This window comes from Perna viridis, chromosome 10, assembly GCF_037379345.1.
Source record: "Perna viridis isolate PV_CMFRI_1.1 ecotype Kerala chromosome 10, ASM3737934v1, whole genome shotgun sequence".
Classification (NCBI taxonomy): Eukaryota; Metazoa; Mollusca; class Bivalvia; order Mytilida; family Mytilidae; genus Perna; species Perna viridis.
Window position 1 is genome coordinate 721342 of NC_142454.1, and position 19660 is coordinate 741001.

The 19660-nt window shown below is 33.0% G+C and overlaps 1 protein-coding gene across 8 annotated transcripts in view; it reads right to left on the minus strand.

The window, feature by feature from the left end:
• Positions 1–246: 246 nt before the first annotated feature.
• LOC148604058 (lipoyl synthase, mitochondrial-like) overlaps positions 247–19660 on the minus strand; it is a 45063-nt gene continuing 25649 nt past the window's right edge. For 2 of the 8 annotated variants that reach the window (XM_088551150.1, XM_088551149.1), the window contains exons 8-17: positions 18401–18556; positions 16671–16764; positions 14339–14410; positions 11622–11778; positions 9697–9754; positions 8896–9024; positions 8053–8195; positions 6740–6810; positions 6072–6183; positions 247–3879 (exon numbers count right to left, since the gene is read on the minus strand). In XM_088551150.1, the coding sequence (XP_088407276.1) occupies positions 3797–3879; positions 6072–6183; positions 6740–6810; positions 8053–8195; positions 8896–9024; positions 9697–9754; positions 11622–11778; positions 14339–14410; positions 16671–16764; positions 18401–18556 (1075 nt within the window). In that variant the 3' untranslated portion in view covers positions 247–3796. The remainder of the gene's footprint in view (positions 3880–6071; positions 6184–6739; positions 6811–8052; positions 8196–8895; positions 9025–9696; positions 9755–11621; positions 11779–14338; positions 14411–16670; positions 16765–18400; positions 18557–19660) is intronic. The other 6 variants (XR_015916238.1, XR_015916237.1, XR_015916233.1 and 3 more) reach the window with 6 other exon arrangements.

Genomic DNA, 19660 nt, shown 5'->3' on the forward strand with positions numbered 1-19660 from the left:
CATTATTAGTATTATTATTATTATTTTAAAAATTCAAATAATTGCTTCCCGATAGTACTGGAGGTTTCACAACTACAACCTAAGTTACCAACGATACAGAAACTACAACCCAGAAACTACAACTACAACCTAGGTTACCAATGGTACAGCAACTACAATTTAAGTTACCAACGGTACAGAAACTACAACCTAGGTTATTATTACAGTTTTAGGTTCTGCTCTGGACTGCTAAACTAAGAAAAAAAATAGCAAACAATGACTTTATTACATATGCATATTTAAATAACAAACCAAGACAAATCCATATGAATATAATAAAACAATAACTAATTAGTTTTGCTTTATTATCTCCCTTTTAAGAATGTAAAGTCCTTTTATAATGTAAGTTAAACATAATATTAAATGTTTACACTTCACTTCACATCAGACCCTGAAGATAAAATGTTTACACTTCACATCAGACCCTGAAGATAAAATGTTTACACTTCACATCAGACCCTGAAGATAAAATGTTTACACATCACATCAGACCCTGAAGATAAAATGTTTACACTTCACATCAGACCCTGAAGATAAAATGTTTACACTTCACATCAGACCCTGAAGATAAAATGTTTACACTTCACATCAGACCATAAAGATAAAATATTTACACTTCACATCAGACCTTGAAGATCAAAATGTTTACACTTCACATCAGACCCTGAAGATCAAAATGTTTACACATCACATCAGACCCTGAAGATAAAATATTTACACTTCACATCAGACCTTGAAGATCAAAATGTTTACACTTCACATCAGACCTTGAAGATCAAAATGTTTACACTTCACATCAGACCCTGAAGATAAAATGTTTACACTTCACATCAGACCTTGAAGATAAAATGTTTACACTTCACATCAGACCTTGAAGATAAAATATTTACACTTCACATCAGACCCTGAAGATAAAATGTTTACACATCACATCAGACCCTGAAGATAAAATGTTTACACTTCACATCAGACCCTGAAGATAAAATGTTTACACTTCACATCAGACCATAAAGATAAAATATTTACACTTCACATCAGACCTTGAAGATCAAAATGTTTACACTTCACATCAGACCCTGAAGATAAAATATTTACACTTCACATCAGACCTTGAAGATAAAATGTTTACACATCACATCAGACCCTAAAGATAAAATATTTACACTTCACATCAGACCCTGAAGATAAAATGTTTACACATCACATCAGACCCTGAAGATAAAATATTTACACTTCACATCAGACCCTGAAGATGAAATGTTTACACATCACATCAGACCCTGAAGATAAAATATTTACACTTCACATCAGACCCTGAAGATCAAAATGTTTACACTTCACATCAGACCCTGAAGATAAAATGTTTACACTTCACATCAGACCCTGAAGATAAAATATTTACACTTCACATCAGACCCTGAAGATCAAAATGTTTACACTTCACATCAGACCCTGAAGATGAAATGTTTACACATCACATCAGACCCTGAAGATAAAATATTTACACTTCACATCAGACCCTGAAGATCAAAATGTTTACACTTCACATCAGACCCTGAAGATAAAATGTTTACACTTCACATCAGACCCTGAAGATAAAATGTTTTATGTTTGACTTTAATCAGATTCAAAGGAAACAAAAAACAAAACTAGACAAGAGCAACAGAAATACTGTTCAAGTTTGAATTTTTGCTGTGTACTAACTTTCACTACTTTTGTGGCGGACATAAAAGTGCAAAAAATAGTACCCACAAATTTGAGTTTTAACACTACAACTCCTATCATTTTTTTAAATTGCAAAAATTGATACGCACGAATATGTCCACTAGACAGAATCTGTGAAAAGTAGCGCCAATGAAAATTAATGTTTACAGTAATCATTTATCAGTGCTCAAGTTCATAAATATAATATTGCATTTTCAATGATTTAATGTTTAAAAAACTATTCACCAAATGACAATTTTTATTTTCTCTTGTCAAAATTTCTTTTAAGGCAGTTGCTATTTACCAAGACAAATAATTATTTCTGATACTGTAGTGTAATAATAACATTCAATTTTTACAAATTAAACAGATTCTATTCCACAGTATTGTTTGTAGGAATTCATGGATGAATAAGCTAGTTTTTAACTCTTCAAAACATTGCCAGCAAATAAGCTTCTGGTGACCTGTAACAACAAGATTTCGAAAACCAATAACAGGGATTATTTTCTTCCATTTTTTTAGCAGAATTCCTCTTTTTTAAATCCAGATTTTACCAATGTGATCCTTTTTTTACTGTATATTTACTACTGATTTTGCCAATTTCCCCTTTCTTTCTTGACCTCGTAAAATCTGGTCTGCAATAGCATTCAAAGTAATAATATTGTTCTCATATATACAACTTTTTTACAGAATTCCTTGTCTATATTAGTAAGCTCTTAATGGCTTATATTAGTGTTTACATCTTGATTGATGAAAATACTATTAAATAAAACAGATACACAACACTAGATATTAAAATGAGATTCTGTTCAGTGTCAAAATTTACCTTTTATCTCAACAAAAATGATCTATATGACAAAAGTTGTGGCTTAAATGCAGTCAAGACTCCTGACATGTTTTTTTAGATTTAACAGTGTCTGGTTTCATAAAAACAAGAGGCTCCCAGGAGCCTGAATCGCTCACCTGGTTGAATTTTGCCTTTCCAAGGCAAAATATTTAACAAGAAGTCGTCCAACAATTTTGACTCAAGAATTTTTTGATAGGACTTATAAGAATCATTTCAACAATTGAAAGTTTCTTTTGTTCTATCATAGTTTTTGAGACAATGACTGAAAACTGTAAAAAAAAGTCATTTATCCCCTTTCAAGGGCAATAATCTGTTTCCTAGGGCAATACCTCTTACCAGGAGTTGTCTGACAACTTTTAACCCTGAAGACTTTTGTAGTCCTAATAATAAGGATCATTTCAGCAACTGAAAGAATTCGGCTACCACTAAGTTTTGTAGATATATGCGAAAAAATACTGTCTGACCCCTATGTTTTATTTTTAGTAACAGTGGCCATGTTTTTCAACGGATCAAAAATCCCCACATCAGTTCTACGCAGGATACCCAAAGAAACATTCATATCAAGTTTGGTTTCAATTGGTCGAGTAGTGTTACAGAAGATTTTTGAAAGGAATAACATTAAAAATAGCAAAAATCGTTGAAAAAAGGGCAGTAATTCCAACATGGCATAACAGATTAAAACCAAAATTTAATCAGAGATTGATCTCATCATGCTGAACACTTTTACCCTCATGTCATAATTTAGCTAAACCTAACGGTTTGGGAGATATAAGCGAAAAACTACTGTCTGACCCCTATGTTCTAATTTTAGTAACGGCAGCCATGCTATTCGACAAATCAAAAATCCCCACATCAGTTCTATGCTGGATACCCCAAGGAACATTCATACAAAGTTTGGTTCTAATTAGTCAAGAAGTTTCAGAGGAGAAGAGTTTTGTATAATTGTTAACTATGATGACAGATGACGACTTCAGACGCCAAGTGATGGCAATAGCTCACTTGGCCTCTGGTCAGGTGAGCTAAAAAAAAATTTACTCAAACCTTCCTCAAGATAAATTCTAACCAATCACTTAAAATAAAAAATTGCAAATTGTTTTTTATGTAACCCAGGCCAGTATAAAAACTTTAGGTAGAATGAAAACATAATGCAGACTTTAAAAACTTAAAAGTTATTTCATCTTCACTGTCATATAGGTTTGCCACACCCTAGTGGCCAATTTGAATCTGATCAGTGTCTTCAACATTATCCTGTTGTCTTTTGTTTAAAACATTCTTGAGGAAAAGCTCCCCTGCAAAATAAAATATATTCATCAATAAATGCTGGATTGTTATGATAAAGTTTAAAGAACATCATAGTCTGAACCAAGTATTACACAACTCCAAAACATTAAATTTGTAGCATCTGTAAAATTATCACTCTAAAAATTGTCAATATACTGCAAAATGTTGAACCTTTAACACCATTTGCAAGTTGTGGCACTAAATTTATACTTGTTGTGTAATGTTAAAAATGCTCCCTTTACAGGCTCAGTTCGATACAACTACAAAAGTCAAACCTGAACAGTTTAGGAAATCAAGAGCACTACACTATTACGTCTCTGATGTTGGTTTGTAGTTGAATGTATGTGCTCAAAGATCTTTCAAATTGGACAATTATCAATTACTGCTAAAAGATTTAGATTATAAATTTCCAAAACTCCGGAGTCAGAGTTTTTTTTTTTTTAAATTAAACAAGGTTTGACTTTAGATCTTTTGGAACTCCATTTGGTCCAATTTAATAATACAACTCCTTACTCCAAAAGAAAACTAGAGGATCCAAAGTGCCTGATCATTCACCTGGCTTGATAAGCAACATTCTATTTTTGTAAAAGTGACCATGTTTTTTCTTAGATAAAAATTCCTAACGCTCATACCTAAGGACCAGTCATAACAATTTTCATTAATTTCTGTCCTGTAGCTTGTTCTAAGTAATAACATTAAAAACAGAAAAAAAGATGTTGAAGAATGGCAACAAGTCCAGCACAGCTTAACATATTTACATGAAACTTTGACCACAAGTAGATTTCATCATGCTCAACACTTCTAACCATGTCAGAGTTTGGCTTAATCTAACATTTTTAGTAACAAAGGCCATATTTTTGGACGAATCAAAAATCTAATAGGAAAATTTGTGCAGGACATGCCAAGTTTCATTGAATTTTGTACAGTAGTTTCAGAGGAGAAGATGTTTGAATTAAATGATGGACACCAAGTGATGGGCCATGCGAGATAAAAAAATCAACAAAAACAAAAAGCATACTATTTGGTTTCAATTAGCATAAAATGCAACCCATTAATATACATAATTCTTCATTTTTTACATTTAAACCTGCATTTGGAGCAACAATTTGATAACTAGGCAAATTATTTATATACATGGTTAGATTCTGCATAGCCAAAATCCTAAAGTATAAAACTTTCTATGAATTCATAAAGTGTTTTTTTAGACCTTTTCAACCTCAACATGGAAAAATTGAAAATCCTAACTAAAGAATTCAATTTTTGTATGAAATCAAAAAAAGGGAAGACTTTTTACTGGATAAACACCACTGCAAATATGACCTAATATTGAAAATCTAAACAAAGTTTTAGAATTAGCATTTCAGAGCACCCATGGCAAATCAAACAAAGTTTCAATTTTAACATCTGAAAACTGAATAGGTCCAATTTAAAAACAGAGTAAAAATCCAAACTAGAGACTACCAGGAGTCCAAATCACTCAATTGGTTCAATTTTTGCACTTCAAGGGCAATAACTCTAACAAAGTGTTGTCCTACAACCTTATCATAAGAATTATTTCACAACATAAAAGTAATGTTTTTATCTTTCAAAGTTCCCAAGATTTTGGCCAAAATTTTTTTTGGCATTTCAAGGGCAAATTACTCTAACAAGGAGTAATGCAACAACTTCCACCCCAAAAAAAACTTCTGTACACTTAACATGTTGATTGTAAACCAAAAAAAAATATTTGTTTTTGGCCCTAGTAAAACATCTGTGAGATTTAAACAATTTTTCTCAAGATATTGCCCAGACACCAGAAAATTATCTTTTTGGCCACTAACGCCTTCATGCTTAAGGTCATTACCCAATATCAATTCAAGCCAGACTTTTTGTAGTACAATTTCATAAAGCTCAATATTTCTATTTTCAAGTTATTTGTAAAAAAAAGACAATGATGATGTCACAACATTATAAGACTGCAAATATTTTGTGGGGTACACAAATTTTAATTATTGTGGCCAAAACTCTATTAAATTATTAATTTATTCTAAATACAAAGGAACAATCACTTCTTACTTTACATTTTTTTAAAAATAAATCTTGTAACTGCTAAGACCATTGATAAAAAAAAATATTGATAAATTATCTGAATATTTTTCTTTCTGTTTATAACAATTTTTTTTGAACCATTATGTATTACATGTATACTGTGTGTAACTACCTGCTTTATAGCTGGACCTAACCAGAGGTCCACTGGCTACAAACAGGAACCCCATGTCTTTACCCATTTCTTCCCACAGCTTGAACTTATCTGGATGTACATACTCTTTAATCTGGAGAACAAGAAGTTATCGCAATCAAATTGTAGAAAATTATTTACATCAAGTGAGACAAGACTGCTTTACACAACCAATGCCCCCAGTCACAGAAAAAGTTTGAAAACCAAATAGAAATATAAAATGAGTATCATTGAAAGCACTATGTAATCTGGAGGTATAACATTAATAAAAACATATATATATTTATAACACAACTAGGAATTATCTCTATGGTCAAAGATGCTGACTTTTCAACAAAATCCATCCAGTGGTTTCAGTGAGAGTTGCATACACTTCGTCCAGTTACTCCCTTAAAATTTGTCTCATCAAAATGGTGGTATGATATAATCAACTAGGTAGTGTGCCTAACAACCCTACAAAATTTAAACAAAATCCATTCAACAGATTAACGGCAGTTGTGTCCACACGACAAGTATGATGGATTGACAAACACCATTACACCATTGCAAAAATCCTGAAATGATAATAGGTTTGTGTTTACAATCTTTGAGTTGTTAATGGTGTCAAACAATGCTTTCCGTTTTATGACTTGTTTAATATAATTTTTTACCTGAAGATGTCTCTTGGTAGGCTGCATGTATTGACCAATAGTGAAACAATCAATGCCTGCATCTCTACTGTCTGAAAATATAGAGGAAAACTAATAAAGTGATGCCCCCGCATTTAACCTTCATACAGCTATATCATAACTCATAATTGTAAAAAGCACTTTGTCAGATGAGAAATTGTGTCTGTGAGACACAAATGATGCCCCCGCATGTGGCTTTGAGTAAAACTCAGCATAGCTGAACAAAACTTAAACTTAATATGTAACTAATCATGACAGACTCACATACCAAAAACCAGTCAAATATCTTCAAGCATTTACAAAAAAAAAGCAAAAAACTATTATTTCAATACAATTTTTTAAGTCCAGGGCCCATTATTTTGGTCAAACTCAGCATAGCGGAACAAAACTTTAACTCGATCTGTAACTAATCATGAAAGACACACATACAAATAATCAGTTCAATATTTCAAGGATTTTCAAAAAAAGTGTGAAAAACTTATGGGATGGACAGAATTACAGACAGACGGAATTACGGATGGATGGACAAGGGTAAAACAATATGACCCCCAACTTATTATTGTGGGGGCATAAAAACGTGGAATCACTGAGCCTTTACATATGAACTTAAAGAACATAAATATATTTTTTCTTGCTCTCAGAGATTGGAGTTTTCTGAAGTGCTTCCCTCCTTTTTTTTGTATTAAGATTTCAATGGAAAACATTTATATGACTAAAAAAGACAAACAGTACTAGTAGTTTCTCACAATAATAGCCATAATTGCAAACATGTTGAATATAAAAACAACTAATACATGCAGTAATGTTTTCTTATATCTCATCATAAGAACAAAATATTTTGTGGTCTTATAACACAAGTTTTCCAGCAAACATGAAGTAGATATGCCAGCAAGCCTGAAATATTACACAACCTGCAAATCATCAACATGAAGCAGACTACCTAATTTCAAATCACTCCTTTGAAGGATTGCTACAATTTTTGTGACAATATCTTCCGAGACAGACATCCTAAAAAGAGCAACAATCATTTCGGCAAAAAAGAAGTTGAAATGAGACCACATTTACAACTCATCAAAATGAAGCTGCTTACCAAATTTCAAAATATTCCCATTAAGGGTTGCTGAGATTTTTACAATGAAACTTTAATGGACAGACATACAATGTAAACAAACAGCAGTTCAACTGAATTCCTCTAAAGCCTAAAGCTTGAGCATGACAAAAATAGACAACAAGTCTTAATGACATTTATTTTTTACTGAAGAGAGAAAGGAGAGGAGACATACTTATAAACAAACCTTGCATGGTTTTCCTGATTTCCTCATCAGTTTCTGCCCATCCAACCATTATTGATGTCTTTGTAATAATATCTGGATGGTTCCTCTTTACATATTCCAAAACACTCAATGATTGTTTATAGCCAGCTCTTGTGTCTCTGACCCTGAAAATCAATAACCATTCCAAGTTTTCTCACTTCTTAATAAGAGGAAGACACTACTTCAAATGAAAGCAAAGGCTTTTTTTACTTTTGTACAAGTCATAAAGTATCTTAATATTCAGAATTGGACATGGAACAAACATTTTGTTACTAAGAATATGAGTAAGCTTTGATGCATGTCAAATGAGTTAAATTATCAACTGAGTTTGCACTGTGCTGAGTTGTTTACTACTTCAAATTAAGTGCCAACAAAGACTATTTAAAGATATACCCTATTAGCCAGATTTGTTGGTACATCAATAAAAACAGTATTGCTCTTTGTCACCAACAAATTTTAAACAAAGGCACCTGGTAAACAGGAAATTTATGCCTTATGAAGGAGTAATAATATAATACATAGTACAATGTATTGATAACCTCCCAGTACTGTTAGACATTTGGTAAACAGGAAATTTATGCCTGACGAAGGAGTAATAATATCATACATAGTACAATGTACTGATAACCTCCCAATACTGTTAGACATTTGGTAAACAGGAAATGGAAGTGTTACCAAATAGAAAAGTCACACTAACTGTACGACCCATCATGCTGAAGCTGCAATCAATTTTCAAATTATTCATTTAACAGTTCCAAGGTATTAGCTGAAAAGGTTGAACACTGACTTTTGTATAACATTATTTTTAAAGTTGCTTTAACTCACCACTGCAGTCTCTCAATTGCCTCTATATTATGGGCAAAAACATCAAGTCCTGAGCGTGCTACAATTTCAACCAAAGAGTGATTTCCACTGAAATCTGGTGTAAGGCATTCAACCAATATGGAAGGACTCCTATATGCATGAAAAAGATCATATACAAGTAGATTAGTGAATATATCTTCAGTCAAGGCAATCAAATTTGTTTTGTTGAAATTCATTTTTTTTCCTTTTGATAATGTGTTTAAAAACCAGAAAAAAATTGTTTTGACCCACTTCAGCCCAAAATTTCTCAATGATTCCAGTCACAACCCCTAAATGTTCAAGTTTTTCTTTTGTAGTCAAGCCTTGAGTTAGAAGTTCAATGTGATCCATACATCATTACAAGTTATTGTCCAGACATTAGGAAAACGCTTGTTTTTGATCTACCCTACTTTGACCCTTTTTCCCAAATGTTTACAGCCACAACCGAGAAATCAATCCTAGTCTTCCTTTTAAGGCAAATCAGTTGTGGTTTCATTTTACAAAGATCTATACTATGTTATTCAAGTTATTTTTAAACATTAGGAAAATGTTTAATTCTGACCCCTTTATGGCCCATTATCCTAAAGGATTTTATTGAAATTCATACACTTATACTCAAGTTATTGTCTTTTAACCAAATTGTTTATGAATGGCAGTGACCTTCAATTAAATAACTACAAATTTATATTCATACAAGAAGAAGTTGAAGCATGATAATTGTGAATTTACAGTCGAACCTTGATGTGTCGAGCTATTTAATTAAAACCTAACACAATAATTTACCTTCTTTTTATCTCCATGACAGTTTGAGCTAAATGATTAGATCCACCATCAGATAAATCTGTAAATATAATAAAAAAATGTATGTGAGGCAAATTATGAATCAAGAGCAGTTGAGGAAGGAATGGACACTATTATCTCTACTTGACATTATTTACAAGTTTGGAAGAAAGAGGTTCAATTACTGTATTACAAAGTATGGAGTTGTTGCCCTATGCATGATTCTTGACAAAACAAAGAAAAAGGGAGTATGCAGGGTTTGACATTAACTATTTTACCTTAGTAGTCCACAGGACTAGTTAGTTTTAAATGTTGCAGTCCTGTTTGCTGTGTGGGTAGCAAAGCTGCCCGAACTAACTAGGGGGTTTTGGGGGGCATGCCCCCCAAGATTTAAAAAAAAAAATAGATGCAAAATCCTGCAATTTGAGCACTTTGGGAGACTAAACAATGAGCTTTTTGGAATGGATATTTTCTCCAGGATAATGAAAAAAATAGGAAAGAGTTGAATGAATCTCAATTTAATTTTTTATTATTGCATAAGGTCAAGAAAAAGTCTGTACGACCTGAAGAAAAGTTATATCTCTGTTGCTGTAATACAACTCATCATCCTCATCCTGTTCCTCAGCCTCATTTTCTAATTTCTCTGCACATATTTACACATTTTATTTTTTTTGCTGGTGGGTGGTTCAACCCCAAAATTTGTACATCTTTGTTTACAATTGGTGTTGATAAAAGATCGTGTCTTTATATCATTATTTTCATTGAATAAAGCATTTGAATGATGCGGTGTCGACCTTAAAAGTATGGTAAATGCAAATTAAAAACGGAGGATGATCGAAAAAATATGGCCAGAATGAAACTCAGTTAGGGATGAGTTCAGAGTGGTGAAAAGTGCATAGAACTTCCACAATAAAGTACAAAACTAATCGTTTGCCGATGTTTTCAAAGAGACATAATTTTTTCAATGAAATTAAAACTTTTTTCCCCAACTTATTCAGTAACTACTAACACAATTTCAGGTAGTCCAAAGGACTATTTATTATGGATTCTCGGACGGTCCTCCTTAACATCAAGAGGGCACTGGACTAGCAGACTACTGTAAGTGTCGAACCCTGGTATAACAAAAAGTCTTTTGTTGCAGATATGATGACAGTCCCCCAAGAAACCCTAAAAGTCATTTAGAAGGAAAAAATAGGAGTTGCACAATGGCTTTAAATGATAAAGACATCAAATATTTTGTTTAGTGGTTTGAGAGGAGTTGTGGATTAGAAATAGGAACAGATTAATGGATGAGCATAATGATCACTATAATTTGAAGTGAACATGGAGGCAGGTTTAATCCATTTGCCAAACATTTTTCCACAACTCTGTTCTACACTAATTAATTAATATCATACCATCTCTATCATTAATTGATATCACATCTCTATCATTAATTGATATCACATCTCTATCACTAATTGATATCACATCTCTATCATTAATTGATATCACATCTCTGTCACTAATTGATATCATACCATCTTCATCACTAATTGATAACATACCATCTCTATCACTAATTGATATCATACCATCTCTATCATTAATTGATATCACATCTCTGTCACTAATTGATATACCATCTTTATCACTAATTGATATCATACCATATCTATCATTAATTGATATCACATCTTTATCACGAATTGATATCACATCTCTATCATTAATTGATATCACATCTCTATCACTAATTGATATCATACCATCTTTATCACTAATTGATATCATACCATCTCTATCAGTAATTGATATACCATCTCTATCACTAATTGATATCATACTATCTTTATCACTAATTGATATCATACCATCTCTATCATTAATTGATATCACATCTCTATCACTAATTGATATCACATCTCTATCATTAATTGATATCATACCATCTCTATCAACTGAAGTGAGTACAACATAATCCAGACCCCAGGCAGCAATAGCCTCAGCTGTGTTGATTGGCTCCATTAAGTCTAGTGCTGGTGGAGCTTTGTTTGTCTTTACTGAGCAGAAGCGACACCCTCTTGTACATTGCTCCCCCATTAGCTGTTCAAAAAGCAAAAAAGAATTTATTTTAACAACAACACTTTATGAAGCATTTATTGTGAAAGTACTATTGTTCATGGGGCACCAATTTTGTGGTTTTTGTGGGTAGGTCAAACCATAAAATTTGGTTCCCAATGAAAAGCAGATTTCCATTGATATTTATACTGAAAACTTCAAAACCACGAACTTGTATCTTACATAATCCACGAAAATTGGTACCCACACATTAAAGTATTTTCACAGTATGCAGGGAAAAAATTCTGACTTGAACATTTATTGCCTAAGCATCCTAATTTCAATTGAAAAGTATTGTGTAGAATTTTTATAAGATACTATATCCATCTTCACTTTGCACTATGCCAGCCATTTAAAAACCATAAAGTTTCATATGTTGTCATATTCAGTATATATTCTCCCACTCGTTCCATTAAAGGAAAAGTTGAATATGAAACTATATGATACATGAACCAAAATCACTTACAATGTATGCCCCATCTATATCAAGCCACATACGAAATTTTAAAATCAAGCTCAGGGATATATTGGTAGTAGAGATAATTGTGACAAAATTAGTATATGCATAAGGACAAGGTGATTCAAATGTACCATCTTCTCATTAAGTGAGGGTATAATAATTACCGTACTTGACTATTTTATACATCATGTAAATAAGGTACTTCCTTTACAGCTAATACGACCATGAAGCTCAGAGTACAATCTTGGTATTCCCTTAATATAAATTATCTGATTACCGTAATGTGTTAGGAAGAGGTTAGTAATTTATACCCTCTTAAGTTTTTCTTTTAGCATTTTTGTTCATATTTAATCTTATATACCACACATGCTGTATTTCATAGACACTAAATTTAATGTCTGGACATCAGGAAATACTTGTTCCTAGCCCCTATTTTTGCCTTTTTTCTCAATGGTTCAAGTCACAACACCAATTATGAAACTCAATCTTCAATTGGTGTTATGGCACCTTATGGTACAATTTTAAAGGTCCGTACACTTTTACTCAAGTTATAGTTTGGACATCAGGAAAATGCTTGTTGTAGCCTCTCAATCCTAAAACATTTAAGAAATAATCCCCATATCAATCCAAAAGCATCTTTGGTGGCATGGCAACTTATAATACAATCACAAAGAGATATACACACTTTTACTCATGAAATTGTCTGGAGTCTCTGGACACCAAGGAATGCTTATTTCTGGCCCATTTTTTGTTATCTCATTCCTAAACATTTCAAGAAACAATCCCCAAAATATGCCACCTAAGAAATACATACATTTTCACTCATTATTGTTTGAATATTTTCTGGCCACTTATTCATAAATGATTTGAGTCACTTCCCACAAATTCAATCCCAACCTTTCTTTGCTGTCATGGGCCTTGTGGTACAATTTCAAAGAGACCTTATTTTTTTAGTCAATGACTGGCATTTATTACTATTTCAGAAGCCTTGACCTAGACATTTATAACTTATTTATTTGTAAATTGTGAATTACCCAATATAGCCATTTTCTCTTCTCTCATGAGCAGATAAAGAATAGAAAATCAGTGAGCAAAACACACTAAAGGATACCCCCACTTCCTTCCCTATAAACAAAACACACTAAAGAATACCCCCACTCCTTCCCTATAAACAAAACACACTAAAGGATACCCCCACTTCCTTCCCTATAAACAAAACACACTAAAGAATACCCCCATTCCTTCCCTATAAACAATATGGTCAAATATTAAACAAAGTTAGACAATGATATAGATGGAGTCATTAATGAAATTCCACAATTTGCACATATTTTACAGGTATTTTGCATACCTGTCAAATTTTCAAATAGCTATGAATATACAGGTAGTCCCAGAGAGAACTTTTATGAAAATGATGTATTCACACCATACCAGATCTAAAACTAAACCAATTCAAAATTGGGAAAAAAATCAAATTTCTAAATACATGCTTATATTTGTCACATCAAAGTATTGTCAGATCAAGCATATTAAAACTCCTCAGACTTCATTCTTTTAGTTCTCCTATCTTCATCATTGATAATCTATCATAATTGTAGCTGCTGATAAAAACCCACTGTAGCATTCTCTTATCTTCACCAGAGATTACCTACAATAATGGTAACCCTTGGTGCATGCCATCCACAGCATTCTCATATTTCCTCCATTGATGACTACCATATTTATAACCCTTGGAGTAGCCCCTTCCCAGCATCATCTTCACAATTCATAACTTAACAAAGTTGATGCAAGCACTTTCCGGCATCATCTGTTGATAACTTACCATAATTGACGTAGCTGTTGGTGTGGGCTCTCCCCAGCATCCTCATATCTTCACCATTTATAACTTACCATAAGTGTAACTGTTGGTGCAGGCCCTCCCCAGCATTCTCATATCTCTACCACTGATAACTTACCATATTTGTAGCTGTTGGTGCGGGCCCACCCCAGCATTCTCGTATCTTTACCATTGATATCTTACCATATTTGTAGCTGTTGGTGCAGGCCCTCCCCAGCATCCTCTTATCTTTACCATTGATAACTTACCATAATTGTAGCTGTTGGTGCAGGCCCTCCCCAGCATTCTCCTATATTTGGACATTTTGCTTCAGTACATACCTGCAACATGAAAATTACATTAACTTTGCTTTTTGCATGACAAACATACACAGTTAACAGTTTCATATTTAATTTCTGTTCGTGCTCCGTGGCATTACAATACATAAAATGCAAACCAGGCCAAAGAGGATTTAGTCAAAATATTACAAGAATAGGTATGGTGTATACGATAAAGAGACAACAGCCCCACCTGGATAAAAATATCAGCCCAAGGCCACTCATTGGTCTTCAATGAATGACGAGGAAACCCTCATACGACAGGGCAGTCTGCATTTGGCCCCAAAACATCATTATAGACAGGTACAGCTAAAGAGTTGCCACTATATAACTCAAGTAACATAAAAATAAACAAGAGGTAAAAACAAAACAAGACATACAGGGGCCAGAAATTACTGGCTTGGAACAGGCACAAAAAATGTGGCAGGGTGAAAGTACTGTGGTGTGATCACAACCCTCCCCTTTAAAATCAGGCCACTGTGAAAAAAAATATTACACAATTAAACACACCTGAAAATCAGTTCAAAAAAGTCTGAGTCCCTTGTTACAACAGAAATAAAGAAAATTAATATAAATTACACGAAAGTACAAACTAATGACTACTAGCAGTTAACTGAGATGCCAGTTCCAGACCATTTTAAGCCTACAAAAAGATATGCCCCCATCGCATGTAAAATCAATCCCAATTTTTTCCATGAGGGGCTGAGAATCACGGTACATTATAATTATACAATAAGGACTCATATTTTGTATCAAGTTATATAAAGATTTCTTTCATTAAAATTCAAAACATTGTTCCAAATACACGCAAATCGAACCAATTGTGATATGTAAACACCATTTGATGGTGACAACTGAATGTCATCATGTGAAAATGGATAGTTGAAAATAAGGATTGAAAAATTATCCCTTTTATCATAAATTTTAGTATTAAATTTACTATTATCGATATAAACACTAAAATCAAGAATCTTCTTTATTATCAAAGCTGTATCATTATTTTTCCCCTACATATGAAATAAAATGCTTCACAGGGTGTTATTTGATAATACCACAGAGGTTGAACCCTGAAAAGTTGAAGAAAGTATAGACACAATATACAGCTCTGAATTTTCTTGATATAAAATATATGACAGGAGATAAGAATTTGACCATAATCAGCATGCCCTTTCTAGCCTCTTATTCAAAGTTTTAACATATTTTATTGCTGAATTAAAAAAAGATCAGACAAAAGTTAAACCTACTTACATTGTCTCCTCAATAATGAACATAACAAATACAACATACACACAACAAAGATGTATCGACAAAAATATAAACCAATCAAAGAACATCTCATTCAATAGTTTTTTTTAACCTAAATGTACTTGCATCTGAATGAAAAAGCACTTTGTTTGAAAGAGTAAAAAAATGTGCTGTTAAATCTTGAAACGTTAAGTTAGCTTGATAAAACATTGCACCAAAGTTAGCAGTGAGTAAGTAAATCATTACCAAATATTTATTTCACGGTCAAATATTTCTTTTCCACTTATACCCAAGTTATTGCCCAGAAACCAGGAAAATGTTTTTGCCCAAGTTAACATGGCCTTAATGGTTTTGTCACCAGCTCCAAAATTAATCCCAGCCTAACAATGATACAATTCCATACACAATAACCTCAAAAATTTGTCTGTATCTTTTTTCAGTATGGAACCTTGTGGCAAAAGTTACACTTTTCTCATCCTAGTATGGTAACAAGAAAGATACTTGCTTTGGCCAGCACTTGAATCTTAAATTACTAAAATCAACTCTTGATGCAATAGAACATTTAGATTTAAGATCACAGAGATCTGTACACTAATATATTTTATATAGTTAAATTTTATGAAAAGTTTTTGGCCCCCTTTTGGCCTCTTATTCCAAAGACCCTCAAAATCAAAACAAATCTTCCATTGTGGTTTAGAACATTGTTATTGTTATTGTTATTGTTATCAAGATCAATCAACTACTATGCAATTTATACTGCATGAAAATTAAGTCTCTACAGATGACAACACAGACAGTGATAACTGACAAAAATACATAGCATCATACCATGTGACAGTGACAAATACACTGCATCATTCCATGTGAGTGACAAATACACAGCATCATTCCATGTGACAGTGACAAATACACAGCATCATACCATGACAGTCATATAAAAAACTACAAAATTACAGAACCCTCCTTTGCAAGTTCCTGTTTTATATCTTGTTGTATTATAGTTATTTATTATACAAACCGTGTTTAGGTTTAGATTTTTCAGGTCATTTTTAACAGTATGATAGTTTTTTCCAACTGGAATATTTGTTTTCAGCCATGGTGGAAGTCTCAATCTGGAATGAGTTATTATCCATTAATTCATTCTAAATGACACATACTTATTATGATATGGCAGTATGAAGTACCAGGTATGTTTACAGCTACATCATTGATATAAGATAACTATAACAACTAGGGACTCTAAAGAGCCTGAATTGTCCACTTGACTTGATAAGTAACATTCTGTTTTTTTGTAAAAAGGCATATGACAATAAGTCCTAATGCTCAAACCTCAGCAATTGAATAAAATTTTGAATTCTGTCCAGTAGTTTTTAATAAGAAATTTTCTTGAAACATTAAAAATTGCGAAAAGACGTCATAAAAGTGCAATAACTCCAACATGACTCAAGGATTTACATGACCACAGATAGATTTCATCACAATTAACACTTTTATGTCAGGTGTTGATAAACCTAACAGTTTTGAGGATATATGAGAAAAACTTCTGCCTGACCCCTATGTTCTTTTTTAGTAACTGCACGCATGTTTTTTGGTGGATCAAAAATCCCCCATCAGTTCTATGCAGGATACCGATAAAAACATTCATACCAAGTTTGGTTATAATTGGTCTAGTAGTATCAGAAGATATTTTTTAAACTACCGGTAATAACATTAAGAAAGAATAACAAAAAGGGCAATTACTCCAACATGGCTTAACAGATTTATAAGAAAATTTAAACATATCTACATCTCATCATGTTAATCAATTTTACCCTATCAGAATACTGATCAAACTAACAGTTTTGGAGATATATGCAAAATACTTCTGTCTGACTCCTACATTCCATTTTTTGTAATGGCAGCCATGTTTTATTTTCGACAGAAGCCTCCCCAATCAGTTCTATGCATAATACATTGAGGAATATTCATACCAAGTTTGGGTTTCATTGGTCCAATAGTATCAGAGGAGAAGAGTTTTGAAATATTGATAACAATGATGACGGATGCCAAGTGATGCCAATAGCTTACATGGTGAGATAAAAAAGGTGTGACAGACAAACAGACAAACAAGGATAAAAAGAATTTACCCCTTTATTTGTCAGAGCAGGAGTAAAATTACTGTTGAAAGTTGGTTTCAACATGAATAAAAATATGCAATTTTAATAGCTGGAACTACACTAACTATTGTACTTTGTGTTTGTTTTTCAAAGTATATCTTATTCTTAAAGTTATTTACTGAGACTCGTTATCTAAAAATTCTTTTCATCAGTCCATTTTTTTAATGTTTTCACGTTGTACATGTAGTGCAAATTGCATCCTGAGTCTGTCACCATATACTTATCAAATCCTACAGCAAATGACAACAAATTAACAACCTGGACATAAATTTATACTGCCACATCATTAATTTGACCTTGATCCCAAAACTCAAGGTCTAATTTCATCAATCATGGTATGTAACGTATCATCTTGAGCTGATTTATCCTCATACCAAATACCAAAAGTCTACAATGTTACAGTCTGGACACGAATCTGTATTGCAAAATGATTTATTTGACCTTGAAGTTAAACATGGACATGATTTGTTACAGACAGACGGACAGAGTAATTACTATGGGGTGCCCGCCACATAGTGGTGGGGCCCTAATTTGAAGCTACTATATCCATCCAAGATAATGCTCCATTTGAAATCTACAATAACCACTTTACCTCTCCCCCTTTTTCTTCTTCAGGTTTTGATTCTGGTGTTGAATAGAAATAGGCTCTGAAAGACCACTTTGAATAAATTCTCCTAAACCAGGTCCATTAGCAATTACATCTTTCTTACTTTTGGATAGTATTGGAGGCAGATCTTCATCCTTCCATCTGAAATGACAAAAGTTACATATGTTTAGAACTGAAATATATTATTCTCCTCAAGGTCAATTAAATGCTGGAATTACAGGAACTTCAAGTGTTATTATCCATTCCTTTCAAGTCGACTTGTGTGTCCCTTTTTCCATACTAATCATATATCATAAAATTTTCTAGAAACTTCATTACCTAACTTTCACTAACTTTGATACAGTTTCGAAGGAGGTTACAGATAATTACCCTAAATGGTATAGCCCTTTTTTTCTATGTAACCCCTCTCCCCCCACAAAAAAATCAAAAACATTTCAATTAAATCTGAAGCAGGATGTTCACATTTTCAATATGTTATAAATATTCAGTCAAAGTTTCATTATATTCCATTCAGAGGTGAAGGAGTATTAACAAATATGAGAAGGGTATCCTCTGTGTACAGGCTAAAGTAGTGACAGATTTGAGATGGGTATCCTATTTCTACAGGCTGAAGTACTAACAAATATGAGAAAGGTATCCTCTGTGTACAGGCTGAAGTACTGACAAATGTGAGAAGGGTATCATCTATGTACAGACTGAAGTACTGACAAATATGAGAAGAGTATCCTCTGTGTACAGGCTGAAGTACTGACAAATATGAAAAGTGTATCCTCTGTGTACAGGCTGAAGTACTGACAAATAGGGGAAGGGTATCCTCTGTGTACAGGCTGAAGTACTAACAAATATGAGAAGGGTATCCTCTGTATACAGGCCAAAGTACTGACAAATATGAGACGGGTATCCTCTGTGTACAGGATGAAGTACATGTGTACTGACAAATATGAGAAGGCTATCCTCTGTATACAGGCCAAAGTACTGACAAATATGAGAAGAATATCTTCTGTAAACAGGCTGAAGCACTGACAGATATGAGAAGGGTATCATCTATATACAGGGTGAAGTACTGATGGCCCTATCAGTATATACATCTACTTTGCAAGCATGGAGTAAAACAAAAATCTGAGTAATACTTGTGTGTGTGAAAAAAATGATTTCTAACTTGGTGAATTTCCAACCCTTACTTGGATGAGAATTTGGGCCCCATATACAAAATTAAATATCCTCTATATGTCCCACATTTCAGCA